Source organism: Danio rerio, chromosome 21 (genome assembly GCF_049306965.1).
Source record: "Danio rerio strain Tuebingen ecotype United States chromosome 21, GRCz12tu, whole genome shotgun sequence".
NCBI lineage: Eukaryota > Metazoa > Chordata > Actinopteri > Cypriniformes > Danionidae > Danio > Danio rerio.
In genome coordinates this window covers 38,638,047-38,653,129 of record NC_133196.1, presented here as the reverse complement: position 1 = coordinate 38,653,129, position 15,083 = coordinate 38,638,047, and the positions used below count along the sequence as shown (strand labels likewise).

General features: G+C 36.6%; 1 protein-coding gene across 15 annotated transcripts; it reads right to left on the bottom strand.

Annotated features, from left to right (window-relative positions):
- Positions 1-1,101: 1,101 nt before the first annotated feature.
- si:dkey-71d15.2 lies at positions 1,102-14,988 on the bottom strand. Of its 15 annotated transcripts, none has more exons than XM_073935451.1 (10): positions 14,844-14,988; positions 14,691-14,718; positions 13,138-13,205; positions 12,933-12,992; positions 12,027-12,107; positions 11,861-11,939; positions 8,877-8,984; positions 3,312-3,526; positions 3,160-3,223; positions 1,102-1,414 (listed from the first exon to the last, which is right to left on the bottom strand). In XM_073935451.1, the coding sequence occupies exons 7-10, from the start codon at positions 8,955-8,957 to the stop codon at positions 1,376-1,378; spliced, it is 399 nt and encodes a 132-aa protein (XP_073791552.1). In that variant the 5' UTR covers positions 8,958-8,984; positions 11,861-11,939; positions 12,027-12,107; positions 12,933-12,992; positions 13,138-13,205; positions 14,691-14,718; positions 14,844-14,988; the 3' UTR covers positions 1,102-1,375. The 15 variants fall into 15 exon arrangements, with proteins under 15 accessions (XP_073791552.1, XP_073791547.1, XP_073791551.1 ...); XM_073935446.1 differs by having other exon boundaries at positions 12,031-12,107; XM_073935450.1 differs by having other exon boundaries at positions 13,138-13,196.
- Between the last annotated feature and the right edge of the window lie 95 nt (positions 14,989-15,083).

The window sequence follows — 15,083 nt, the reverse complement described above, 5'->3', positions numbered from 1 at the left end:
GTTAACACATGTTAATTTACAATATTCTTCAAATTCCTCTGAACATTATATTCATCAAAGTATGCTAAATCGGTGTAGTTTCTCTAAAATATTATGCAAACCAAATGTTTTTAAAATTAATGTTGATAATTAACCCAGGCTCACTGGAAATATGTGCCCAAGGCTAAATTTTTTGCGAACTGACAAATATGTACCCTGGACGTCTTGTTGCTGTTTTTGTTTTCACAAATCGACTAAAGCATGAGTGCCTCAGTCCTAGAGCGCCGGTGTCCTGCATATTTTAGTTCCAACCCCAGTTAAACACACCTGAACCAGCTAATCAAGCTCTTTCTAGGTATACTAGAAACTTTCAGGCAGGTGTGTTGAAAGAAGTTGGAGCTATGGAGGACAACGGCCCTCCAGGACCGAGTTTGGTCATAGAGGCTGCTATTTGGCAGGTTTTCTCATGGCTGCTATTCCTCGTAAATCTACCAGAGGCCACTATACATATTACTGTGATTATTAACGTCCTTCTTGTGTACTTCCGTGGCATGAGCCAGTCGGCTTGTTGTTGTGTATAATAGGGTATATGCAGAAATATGCGGAAGGACTTTTAATTTGTCAGTAGCCTGGTTAAAGCACTTCCAGTTAACTATATGTCACTTCAAAATCAGCGCATTTAAGGTCTTTTTTCTTTAAAAATCTGCAATCTCCACTGGCTGAGTAATATCTGATATAAAGTGGGTCTACAGGAAGCACTGTATTAAATTAAAATTTTTCCCTCAATGTCTTTTAAAATATGAACATTTATTTTACCCCATTAACCATTCATCGCCGATTAAAGCAAAGGAATAGTGGGACCCCCACCCCCCAGAATACAGTCCAGTTTCTTAAACAATAAATCCACATATTAGAATGATGTGAGACTGCAGTAATACATTCTGAAAAATTTGCATAAAAATACTACAGTAATTTTAGTTTTATTTACACCATACAATAAAAAAGCATTTGAAATCCTTCTGACTCCACTTTTTTTTAATTCAATTTTTAATAAATCCTAATTTCACAAAATGAAATGGTATTATCTGATGATGATCATAATAATACTAATAATAATAAATATTTAAAAGCAAGATTTGATGTCCATTATTCCAACAGTTAAATGTATTTTTCTTTACAATCATCTTCCACAGATTAAAACTCAAAACATCCTTTAAAATAAGCCAAGCTACTACCTTGTAATGCAATAATAAAGTATCATTTTAAAAACAAATAAGTCTTTAAGTTCTTCCTCAGTCTTTGGAAGCTTTTCGTTTCACTTCAATTTGCTCATTCAGATGGTAAATGGCGTGATTTGTCAGATTTGACCAATTTGAATGGATCCCACAGCGCTGGCTCACTTGGACATGTGCTTCTTAAGCCGTTCTACTTCAATCTGAAAAAGTGCAGAATTTAGAGATCAGTGAATTGATTTTGAAATTATTCTCATAGCACTTCACTCTTTCCATAATTAGCTGTTACAGTCTTATTCCAAAATGGATTAAATTCATTACTTTACTCCAAATTCTACAAACGTACAGTATATTGCATAATGACAGTCTGAAAATGGTTTGTTTGAAATCTTTGCTAAAATGGAGGTTAACGTAGACAGGTGGATCAACTTTTTTCCAGACAAGAATTGGTGTTGCTTAATATTTTTTATGTCTGATATTTTTAACGTTGATAAATGGTGATGATCCACTTCAAACTACTGTTGACTAATGTACTTCATGCTTTTCTGTATCCTAAAGTCCATGTGACCTGAAAGTTGCTGGGACTTCTTTCAGTATGTTGATGTACTTCTTTTTCTTTTTTTTTTCTTGTAATATTTTTCTTGTATAAAATTAGCTGTTTTATAAATAAAATAAAAAACTGTTGAAATAACTCATAAGATGTTAGGATCCATCTGGAGTTTGAAGGACTCTCAGACTATGAGAAACAAAATTCTTAAATCCAATGAAACAAAGATTGAACTCTTTGTCTGGAGGAAACCAAGCATCATCATGAGGCCAACAAATGCAATGCATGATGGTGGTAGCATCAGCTGTGGGGATGTTTCTCAGCAGCAGGAGCTTTCAAAAGGAGAATGACCCTACGACCGCAGCCAAGATAACATCAAGGGCAACTTTGTGACAGACATGAACTTGATTAAAAATATTTTCAACAGATCTAAAAATGGTAGTGCATCTATGCTCCCCATCTAATCCGATGGAATTTAGGAAGTACTGAAAACAAGGAGTGGGACAAACTGCCCAAAAGTGTCAGCTTTTAGCATTATACTCAAATATACTTCAAGTGCTTTAACAAAATACTGAGCAAAGTACTTATTTACATTATTATTTTTTATTCTTAATAAATTTGCAAAGAATTGCTTCACCAAAAAAAAAGGTGGTTTGCCACCTCCAGGTTGGAGAAAAGTCTTTACCCATGTTTAGGAGTTTAAGTATCTTGGGTTTTTGGTTCACGAGTGAGGGAAGGATGGAATGTGAGATTGACAGACGGATCGGTGCAGTAGTAATTCGTTCAATGTACTGGTCCGTTGTGGTAAAGAAGGAGCTGAGCGGAAAGGCAAAGCAAAGGCAAGGCAAAGACTTAGACTTAGGCCGCTGCTGCTCCAAATCGAGAGAGGTCAGCTGAGGTGGCTCGGGCATCTGTTTCAGATGCCTCCAGGATGCCTACCTAGGGAGGTGTTCCAGCCAGGCATGTCCAACCGGTACGAGGCCTCAGGGAAGACCCAGGAAACACTGGAGGGACTATGTCTCTCGGCTGGCCTAGGAACGCCTCGGGAAACCCCCGGAGGAGCTGGAAGAAGTGTCTGGGGAGAGGGAAGTCTGAAGTTCTCTCCTAAGACTGCTGCCCTCGCGACCCGGCCCCGGATAAGCGGATGAAAATGATGATGAAATTTGCAAAGGTTTCAAACTAACATTTTCGCATTGACATTATGGAGTATTGTTTTGAGAAAGTTTGAGAAAAATAATAAATTGAATCCCTTTAGCAATGAAGCTGTAACAACAAAATGTGTAGTGAGCGTTTTCAATACTTTCAAAATGCACTGTATGATAAATAATTAAGATCTACTTTACAGTGGTGAATGATATTCTAAATAACATTTTAGCATCTAAAATTGTTTTTGACTCTTACTTGCAGTGACAAACGCATCTTTTTTTCTTCATCAAGTTCGTTCATGAGCAGTTTGATCTCCTTTCTGAAACAAAATGCCATTACATTTACAGACATACGAATCTCAAACAAGAAACAACCTTTTAGTTAGCATGCATAAATATTGCACTGACTTCTGCTGAGTCTTAAGTGTGTCCAGTTCATCTCGCAGTTCTCTAAGCTCTGCCCTCATCTGCTCCATTGTGGCAGGGCCCTTCAGGGCTGGTCTGGGTTTAGCTAATAATGCAGAAAGATACGCAGGGAGTGGAGTCAAGGTAGCTGTGCCAGAAGATGATGATGAAGAAGAAGCCTCTGGAATGGGTGTAGAGGTACAGTTGCTAACAGGTTCCTGAAAAAGACACACAGACAAAAAATAAAATGTTTCGCCTATTCTGCGAAAAGAAAGAAATGAATTAATTGCCCATAGTGTATGTGAATGAGTGTGTATGGATGTTTCCCAGTACTGGGTTGCAGTTGGAAGGGCATCCGCTGTGTAAAACATATGCTGGATAAGTTGGCGGTTCACTCCGCTGTGATGATCCCTGATAGGGTTGCCACCTGTCCCTTAAAATACGGAATCCTCCCGTATTTGAGAAGGAAATTGCACGTCCCGATTCGAATCAATACGGGACGAGTTTTGTCCTGTATTTTAATCCTTTTTTAAAAGTAGCTTTTTTATGCAAATCATCCCACACGCATTTTATGCAGATGCCTCATTTCCTACTTTTGATTGGGTAATACTTGATGTCATCGTTAGTTTGAATTGTCTTTTTAACTGTCCAGTGAGGAGGGTGGGTCTTTTAAGCAGAGTCTGTCAAGTCTTGACAGAGAGTAATGGCAGATGCTTCTCCAGGTAACCCTCCGCGTCTTAAAGTCTCAGAGTTTAAACTCAAGCGACTGAAAAAATACTGTAGAGAGTGGGGGGAAACAGATACCTGGCTGCAAAGTGTTAGAAATTGTTATTAAGCCAACTGCACGATTTGTCGGAGAGTGTTCTCTGTGGCTCATGGTGGTCTGCGAGACAACATGCCTCTGGAGAGCAGCATTCCCGCAATAACAGAGAGTGAAAAAATCAAAGTCAGTCAGTTTTTCGTACCCCAAGTCTCTCCTTAAGCAGACATGGTAATGACAGTGTAATCATTATTAACAATATTTTGGTTAATTGCTTAATTATGTTCAAATGTGACCCAGTCTATGAAAATCTAGCTGGAGTTTTTATTCATTTATTTATTTATTTATTTATTTATTTTTGTAATTTACTGTTTTTTACATGAAACAAACAACAGTCTGTGAAAGTCACAGTGAAATGAATGGCTACAGTCAAACTTTATCTCAGAATTAGATTTGGCCTGGTTTTCACACACTGGTTCACAAATTGTAATTTGTAAATTTCTGTAAATACAATGTAAGTGGATCACATTCCAATGTAATATTATGATTTGTGTGTTAAGGTTAAATCAGGCACATAAGCAATAGTTTAATACTTGAAATATTTTATTTAATACATTAATAAACAACAATGTCCATGTAAAGAAAATAAACTAGTAAATTGCAACTTTCCATGTTTTAAAATTACAAATGAGCTATATGAAAACTTTACTACACTGTAAAAAATCCTGGTTGCTTTAATTTTATAAGCTAATTCGAATTAATCGTTGAACTTATATTATGTTAAACTGACTTAAAACAGCTTGCATAACTTATAAAATTAAGATAGAACATGAATAAGTTAGTTTAGTAAATTAAAATGACCTAAAAACATATGCTGTCAGGAATAATTGATCATATCATTTTTTACTGTGTAGCTAATGTTTGTATCTAGTTTTTGTATGTGCTGTTTCCATGTTTGGATACTTCCTGAATACATATTTTAAGTTGCGATTTACCACCACTGGCATGATATTGGGCCTGTGATCACAGTGGTTTAGGGCCCCCGAGCGATATGGCCCCTGCTGCAATATGCGTCCCTTAGTTTTTTGTATCAAAAGTGGTAACCCTAATCCCTAATAAAGAGACTAAGCCGAAGGAAAATGAGAATATAAATAGGGCTGCAATAACCTCCCAAAAATTTGGGACTTGGGCATATTTACCATGGTGTGACATCAACTTCCTTTTTTTGATTTTACTTGTTTGAAAATTGAGGATACTATTATTAAAAAATTTAAGTAATAAAAGTTTTCAAAGCATTAAAAAATAAAAGCAATACAACTTTTTCAAAGCAACTTTTTGCATAATGTGACATGATGACTTTCAATGCTCAACAATCTGTAGTTGACATTTTCTGAATATTAAGCTTTTTTAGAATGAGCCTTATTGTATTGGAGTATTGGTACTTCTGGCAATCAAATGATGTTCCTGGTGCAGTTCACAGAGCAGTATACATACCAGCATACCTTCAAACATTGGTGTTAGAATAGGATAAAAGGACAAATTCTGATGGCTTAGCACCCCAGAACTTCAATTTAAGAAACAGGACACGTTCGATTTTGTAGTGTTTCAAATGTGGTAGACAGACAACCAAAGAAATACTTGTCCTGCCATGTATTATTCACAGCTCACTAATGTCAAAGGGGATCAGAGTATATTTTAGCCTTGTTTACCGCAACTGTAGTGCCGAAGTGCAACAAATCACCAGCAGATACAATGGTGACCAGGATAATGTATCACAGAACACAATTCACCGCATACTTTTGCATTAAAGTAACATAACTGATCACCATCTGGGTCCTTGTGGTACCTGTACACCACTACATACATACATTGGGCCCCAAATCATCAAGATTTAATTCAAATTCCTGGGCCATCACATCAACAGATGAGTGGCACCTGCATACACTGTTCAGTGACACAAGTTAGTCGCAGAAGTTTTCTTTTTTTTCTGGCCAAGAGAACCATCCAACATTATGAAGCTGCAGGCCCGGAGACCCAACCGCACGCTCAGACCTGCACGCTCAGATGGCTAGACCTGCACTTCCAGACCTTCAAGTGCCACCTGCTGTTTGAAAGATTGACAAACCTGAATTCAGCTGCTTATAAATCGTAACTAAGGGTGCTTTCACACCTACACTTTTGTTTCGGAACGTGTCTCGTTTGCCCAGTTAGTGCGGTTCATTTGTCATATGTGAAACCAGCAATCGCACTCGGATCCGCGCCAAATCAATTGCTCCGAGACCGCTTAAATGAGGTGGTCTCGGCTCGATTGAAACAAACTCTGGAGCAGATCGATTATAGTGAGAAAGCGATACGATCCGAGCCTGGGTACATCACAGTGTATTATGGATATGTAATAGGCATACGGCTATATGAAGAGAGAATTATGAGCAGGGTGGGAGGTCATTCCAGACATGCCAAGTCTCCTGGAAGGTTCATGAGTCTCCCGCAAATGCACAGAGACTCCCGGATGCCCGCAAACGAGTGATAATCTCCGGAAATCGTACGTTTTCTCCAGGTCCTCAAATACGTTGCGCACCCTTCTCACCCCACTCCACCGCATCCTTCTTCAGACACGTCACGCGCACCTTGTCAAACACCACCAAACCAAAACCCTCTGGCAGCTGAGCGGGACTCTGCAAAAAAAAAAACCCTGAAATTCTGACCAATGTGAGGAGAGTTTAATCACACGTGACTTGTTTTAGCTCTCTTGGCCCGTTTGGAAATTTTCCCGTGGGAAAGCAAACCGCAAGAGCAAAGAGCAACAATGTAACAATAGTAATTTCTGTTTTAGAACAAGTGAGTCGATTCACAGGTGTGAAAGCACCCTTAAACTACGATAAAATATTACGCTATGATTGAATACATTATAATATAAAATATTAAACATACTAGATTTTGATTTAATGCATTAATTATGTTGTATTTTTATTAATTGTATTTGTAAATAGATATTGTTCAGTTACTTCAATATTTTCAGACATTTATTATTATTATTTTTTTATCATTTATCACTGTTTCGTATTGAGTTGAGGGAATAAATATTATCTTCATATTCTTCACATACAATAAGTTATCATTTTCTGGTAATTTTCTCACAACAAACTTTTTTTTTTTTTTGTGTACTTTTTCATGAGGTCCTACAAATCAACAAGCTGTAAACAATGCAGAGAAAATGGTGAAAAAGAATAATTAGATTAATGAAAATGTTTTTACGTAAAAAATAACATCAAATTAAATTAAAAAAATCAAATAAAATTTACATTCTTGTTGGGGAGATTTTTCATTTCTCGAGCAAAAAAACTGGGTAAATCTGCAGCCTTTGGTGCGCTGTATTAGTGTTGGCAGAGACCACCCTTTTTGAATTGTAATATCAATCTGGGAAAAAATACACATCACCAGCAAATTATTATTGCTTTAACCTAAGAGAGCTGATATTGTACATTCTGTGCAGATTAACTGATATTTTGATTTCCAAAAAACTTATTTGTAATCATTACAGAACTTATTATTAATTGTTAATAATTGTTAAACTGTTATTGTGTTACTGTTATTGTCTTTGGAAGAATTTTCAGATAGATAATATAGTAATATGTGTATAGTAGACCTACAAAGAACTAAAATATCTTTCAAATAATAGTTGCATTATATATTATACATTCTGTTTTTAATTTTCTAGAAAATATTGCTAGAAAATTGTCCTAGAATGGTACAATAATACATAAAATAAGAGCAAGCTGTAAATATCATAAAATAATACTATCTTTTGGCACTAATCTTGATCAAATCACACACTGAAATAATTGTTTGTTAGTGTAATATTTTACAACACATTCATTTATGCCATAAAACCTGGTAATGTTCAGGAATTGCATTAATAATCCATAACCTTAATGGCATGTCTGATGTTGCTACTTGCTATAAAGTGCTGGTTTGAGCGTGCAGTTGGGTCTCCGTACCTGCTGCTTCACCCAACCCAACAGTAGGTAGCACTGTCTGAGAAAACAGTAGGTCTGTGCATGCAAGTCTGAGCGTGCGGTTGGGTCTCCGGGCCTGCAGCTTCACCTTCTCGAACCATCTCTGAAAGCTGACAGGTGTCTTAATCAGAGGCAATTATAAAGGGGTGGCAGCACAGGGTGGCACTGCCCCCTCATCCTCCATAGACAGCAAGGGTCTTGTAACATTCAGAGGTCGGAAAAGGAACCAAAAACATTATCAAAACAGTCTGTGTGACTTCAGTGGGTCAACTGTAATCATAATAAGCTCCAAGAACACATTTGAATGCCAAAATAAGACTGTAAAATCACCTTTGATTGTCTTTGTTAGGTCAGGCTCTGCATTTATATAGGTGCAATATAGGTGAGCAAAGTTATATTTACAGTTTTTTTGCACACAAAAGTGTTCTTGGAGCTTCGTACAATTATAGCTGAATCACTAAAATCACATGAACTGTTTTGATAATGTTTTTCCTTTTCTGGATTCTGAATATCTCAAGCCCATTGCTGTCTATATGATCGGGGAGCTCTCGGGTTTCATCTCAAATGTCTTAATTTGTGTAAAGAAGAACGAAGGGTTTGAAGCTAGATGTGGATGAGCAGTAAACAACAGAATTTTACATTTCGGGTGAACTAATCCTTTAAACCTCAGGTGGTACTTCAATTAAATATTTCACTTCCAAGAGTTTTTCTTCTCACAAAGTTTGGAAATCCTTGGGGAAAAGAAAGCTCTATAGAAAAACAAGTTATGCAAGATTAATTTTTTTTACTTACTGTGGTGTCTTTGGGTGCTTCTATGTTACAATAAAGAAACTTTAGAGCCAGCAAGTCTGGTTCTTGGTTCACTTCATTCATTTCTTGTCTTGCTTCTTTATCAACAGCCTGCAAAAAATAAAAAATAAATAATATTAATAATAAATAAAATAAGTTCAAAACTCCAAAGTATAAAGGAGAGGATTGTATTCTATAAACCCCATTTTTAGTGAGTACACTGCATTTTCTTACTTAGATTTTTTTTGTCTTGTTTCTAGTGCAAATATCTAAAAATTCTTAAATCTAGAAGAATTTTCTAGACAAGTAAAACATATTGTCTTGTTTTAAGAAATAAAATGCTAAAATTAAGTGAATTGTTCCTTAAAACAAACAAAATAATCTGCCAATGGGGTAAGCAAAATAATCTTATGTCAAAAGGAAAAACAAGATTATTTTGCTTACCCCAATGGCAGATTATTTTACTTGTTTTACGAAAAAACTCACTTGGTTTTGGCATACTATTTCTTAAAACAAGACAGTATGTTTTTGCTTGACTAGAAAATGCTTCTTGATATAATATTTTTTATATATTTGAACTAGAAACAAGACAAAAAATCAAATTAAGAAAAGCATTTTTTCAGTGTACTCGACATTTTTAAGTGTCTATGTGACATTTCAGCCAGGGCCGGAGTGGGACTCCTTTTCAGCCCTGGAGTTTCAAGCCTTAGACCGGCCCACCTCAGTTCACGACTAACTATATTAAAATAACGTCATTTCGAATTCAGTTTCTAATGACACAATCACATATTTTTCAAGAAAACAGCTGCTTTATAAGTTGAAATGTTCAACAACCCAAACAGTAGTATATGTCTTAACAATAAAAATGAAAAAAATAAATAAATAAATAAATTCAATTAAAGAGGAAAGGATCAAACTCGGATCCTGCAGTGTGGGAATGCAATGTGCTGACCACTGGACCACAATGTCACTTTCTAGATTTCTGATCAATTTATGTCAGATTTATTAATGTAGTGAATCATCTGATTTTCATTGAGCAGGTGTAATATTCATAATATTAATTATTAGAATTCTTATATTCACTAAGGTGCCGCTGTTTGGGGTCGAATAATAGTTACGTCATCATTAACCTGCAGGCTGCATTTTGCTCACGGGGCTGCGAGAAAATAAATAAAAAGTGCGGAGCTGCGGCAAAATAATGAATAAAAAGAGTGAGACTATGGTCAAATAAATAAAAAAAGGAAAAAAAAAAGTGTGACTGCTGAGAGTGCAAGCGGCTGGGGACACCGGCCCTCGCGGCCAAAAAATGGACCAGCCCACCGGGAATTCTCCCGGTCCTCCCGATTAGCCAATCCGGGCCTGATTTCAGCTCAAAATACCCCACAAATCATGTTTTATAACTCATTGAAACTGCCCCTTTTAATCTTTGACTGTCACTTTAAATTCAAATGAGATTGTTCGTTAAGCTGTCTTTTCAAAATAGGGTGGACAAATGCCTCTGTTAGCTTAGTTTCCGATTCCAAAACAAAAATAGCACCCTATGCTAAGGAGGGAGAAATCATCATTAATGAGCTGGGCTTTTCCCCTCTGATGACATGTGCGAAGGGAGAACATCAATCAAAGTGTTCATGCAGACTGTTTTTATGAAGTGTAATTATAAAAAAACACGATTAATAAATGTTTACCATTAGAAGCTGGTTATATTCACAGACTGTTGCCACACAACTGTGATTAAACCCCTCATAAAAATTAATTTTGGCAAAATAAGTCTTCTTAAACTGAGTTGTATATCCACGCTTATTTGTAGACACTTAAAATGTGCTAGAGATGTCAGGTGTGTAAGAGTAACTGAGACACCAATTAACACCAAAAAGTTAAATATAACTCAAGGACATCCTGAAACAGTCCCTGTGTGTCAAAACGTAACAAATGTTCTGTCTGCACATTCCCAGGAGGAACAGTGAAATGATCTTACATGTGGACCTACAAGAGGTCATTAGTTTCGTTTGTAAACACATCCCTGTACATAAATATGATTCATGCTGACCAAATCCTGATTTTTTCTTTCTATAATTTAAAATGTACACTCACCGGCCACGTTATTAGGTTCATCTATCCAACTGTTTGTTGATGCAAATTTCTAATCAGCCAATCACATGGCATCAACTTAATGCATTTAGGCATGTAGCCATGGTCAAGATGATCTGCTGCATTTCAAACCAAGCACCAGAATGGGGAAGAAAGGTGATTTAAGTGATTTTAAACGCGCCGTGGTTGTTGGTGCCAGATGGGCTGGTCTGAGTAATTCAGAAACTGCTGATCTACTGGGATTTTCAAGCACAACCATCTCTAGGGTTTACAGAGAATGGTCTGAAAAAGAAAAAATATCCAGTGAGCAGCAGTTCTGTGGGTGCAAATGCCTTGTTGATTCTAAAGGTCAGAGGAGAATGGCCAGACTGGTTCGAGCTGACAGAAAGGCAACAGTAAGTCAAATAACCACTCGTTACAACCAAGGTATACAGAAGATCATCTCTGAACACACAACACGTCCATCCTGAGGCGGATGGGCTACAGCAGTAGAAGACCACACCGGGTGCAACTCCTATCAGCTGAGAACGGGAAACTGAGGTTACAATTTGCACAGGCTCACCAAAATTGGACAATAGTAGATTGGAAAAATGTAGCCTGGTCTGATGAGTCTCAATATCTGCTGTGACATTCAGATAGTAGGGTCAGAACTTCCAGCAGGATAACATGTCATGTCATAAAGTGCGAATCATCTCAGAATCATCTGGATTCTTGAACATGGCGAGTTCACTTTACTCAAATGGCCTCCACAGTCACTAGGTCTCAATCCAATAGAGCACATTTGGGATGTGGTGGAACTGAAAATTTGCTTCATGGATGTGGAGCCAACAAACCTGCAGCAACTTCATGATGCTATCATGTGAATATGGACCAAAATCTCTGAGGAATATTTCCAGTACCTTGTTGAATCTATGCCACGAAGGAGTAAGGCAGTTCTGAAGGCAAAAGAGGATCCAACCCGGTACTAGTAAGGTGTACCTAATAAAGTGTATAATGTAATATAAAAAGGATAACTCAAATATCATTGTTTGTTAATGCAATTTTTCAATATAGTAATTCACTTACTGACATGATTAATGGAGAGTGTGTTCTCCAGTCTGTTCTGCTCAGTCAGAGTTGACACAATGGACTTGAAATCTTCAACATCTGTGATGATGAGAAGCAAAATATGGAAAATAACAGAATTAATACAATTATGGGGTGAAAAACAATACTGCAAGGCCAAACTATGATCAATTCATTCATTCATTCATTTTTTTTGGCTTAGTCCCTTTATTAATCTTGGGTCACCACAGTGGAATGAACCGGCAACTTATCCTGCATATGTGTTACGCAGCAGCTGTGCTTCCAGCTGCAACCCATCACTGGGAAACATCCATACACACATACACTACATACAATTTAGCCCACCCAATTCACCTATATCACATGTCTTTTGACTTGTGGGGGAAACCGGAGCACCCAAAGAAAACCCACGCGAACAAGGGGAGAACATGCAAACTCTACACCGAAACGCCAACTGACCCAGCCGAGGCTCAAACCAGCAGCCTTCTTGCCGTGAGGCGAATGTGCTACCCACTGCGCCACTGTGCAGCCCACTATGATTAATTCACCTTCATAATTAAATCAAATATTTAGACTATAATTTATAAAAAGGGCACAAAATACACTGTGAAAAAAACATTGACTCAGTTGTAAGGCAAATTTCTGCACTGCTTTTTTTTTTTTTTTTTTCGAGTTGACTCAGCTTAAATCGAGTCAACTACAGTACTTGGGTTAAAAGTCAACTCACAAAAAAAGCTGTGCCTTACAATTTTAGGCTGAATCAACTTTTTATTTTATGCAGTGTATATGACTTTAAAAGCAACATGTGCAAAATATAATGCAAAACATAATTCCATTCAAGAAATAATCCCATTTTAAAAGTATTTAGCATGAATGACTGTAATGTGAAGACATAAGATAACTTACCAGCAGTAAGAGCAGCGTTGTAGTTGCCCATGGCAACAGAGAAAGAAGACATTCATGGATCTAAGACAATAAACACCAGAAGTATAGAGGGATCAAAAAGTATTAAATGTACAATATGAAATTATATTCATTATTCATTTACTCATTTTCTTTTTGGTTTAGTCCTTTTATTATAAATCCACTGTGGAATGAACCACCAACTTACCCAGCATATGTTTTACGGAGCGGATGCCATTCCAGCTGCAACCCATCACTGGGAAACACCTATACAGTCTCATTCACACACATACACATGGACAATTTAACCTACCCTATTCACCTGTACCACATGTCTTTTGACTTGTGGGGGAAACCGGTGCATCCGGAGGAAACCGAACTCAAACAGGGGAAGAACATGCAAACTCCACACAGAAATTCCAACTGACCCAGCCGAGGCTAGAACCAGCAACCTTCTTTTTGTAGGGCGACAGCACAACCCACTGCACCACCATGCCGCTCATAATATTTATTAAAGGATCATTTTAGTTCACACTTCATTACAGCTTGTAAATAGACTCTTCTGCACATTCTTGTAACGACTAAAATTAACCATACTTTTATTATGATGCTATTAAATGAGCTTAATGCTTTAATGAACTACTAAAATATTAATGAGAATTGCCATTGGTATTATTATTTAGATGCTTGAATTGTTCATTTAACAACTGGGAGCCATTAAATGAGTCCATTTTATGCAGCCCATAAATCAATAAAAACAAATCAATTGCTTCTCAGCTTTAAACACTCCAGCTTTGTTTTGGTTTTATTCGTTGGTGGTCTGTTTAAGAAAGCTGGTCCTGTTTAATATTAAAAATAACCTGTTTAATTTGTATTTTCAGAGTTATTACACCCCCCCCCCCCCCCCCTCCACCTGTTAATTTTTCCCCAATTTCTGTTTTACTGATAGAATTTTTTTCATAATTCTAATTTCTCTAATAAATTATTTATTTTATCTTTGCCATGATGACAGTAAATAATATTTAACTAGATATTTTTCAAACACTTCTATATAGCCTAAAGTGACAAGGCGTAATTAGGTTAACTAAGCAGGTTAAGGTAATTAGGCAAGTTATTGTATAACGATGTTTTGTTCTGTAGAAAATCGAAAAAAAAAATAGCTTAAAGGGGCTAATAATTAAAAAAATTAAAACTTAAAAAAATTCAAAACTGCTTTTATTCTAGTGGAAATAAAACAAATAAGACTTTCTCCAGAAGAAAAAATATTATCAGACATGCTGTGAAAATTTCCTTGCTCTGTTAAACTTCATTTGGGCAATATTTTAAAAAAGAAAAAAACTTCAAAGGTATTTTAGTAACCACAGTTTTACTACAAATACCATGGTAAAAAATTATGGTTAAGTGAACCATATGCGATTTGCAAAACCTAGTTAATTTGTGGTTAACATAAGTGGTCAGGCTACGATAGTTTTGCAAATCTAATCCTATTTTAACCATGGTAATTGTAGTAAAACTGTGGTTATACAAATATAAGCCAATGCACCAAAAGTGTTACTATCAAAACAAAATGTATGGCTACTTTTTGTAAGGATTTTTACTTTTTTTTTTAGATATTCACATTATTGCAGCACTGTGTTTTCTATATGAATCTAAACATAGTAACTTCTCACACCATCTGCTCACTGTGTTGTAATTATACACCACCATGACAGTGACTATTGTCGAGACTAAGTTTAGCCGAGGACAGAATATCTCACTCACCAGACTGATCCAACCCAAGACAAACGATCTGGGAAAGAGAAATAAAATATAACATCTAAATATTATTACAGTTACAGTTAGTGCATCTTATTGTAGTTTCAAAGCCTAACAATGAACATTTTTGAGATTAGATGTTTAGTGCAGCAAACTCACCTGTTGTGTCTCGCTTCAGTATAACTTTAAAGACTACATCCACAGCAATAACTCCAAAACTCTCATTTCTTTATACTTTTCCTTTTCTTTCAAAGTGATTGTGTTCTCTCTGACACAGTGGCGTTTCTTTGCTTCTCAGGAGCCTGTTTGACTTCTAATACTCTCTCCTTTTATGGAGCCCCCAAGACACCAATCAGACTTGGGACTCGAGTCATGCACATGTCCCACACATTTGTCTCT

Bases quoted from the DNA above. Each gene is read 5' to 3' on its own strand.
- si:dkey-71d15.2 (XM_073935444.1), bottom strand. From the start codon at position 12,984: ATGTCTTCTTTCTCTGTTGCCATGGGCAACTACAACGCTGCTCTTACT. The intron at 12,108-12,932 runs GTAAGTTATCTT...TCATCATCACAG, and splicing joins CAACGCTGCTCTTACTGCTG to ATGTTGAAGATTTCAAGTCC. The intron at 1,415-3,159 runs GTAAGAGTCAAA...GCACTTTTTCAG, and splicing joins AGATGCGTTTGTCACTGCAA to ATTGAAGTAGAACGGCTTAA.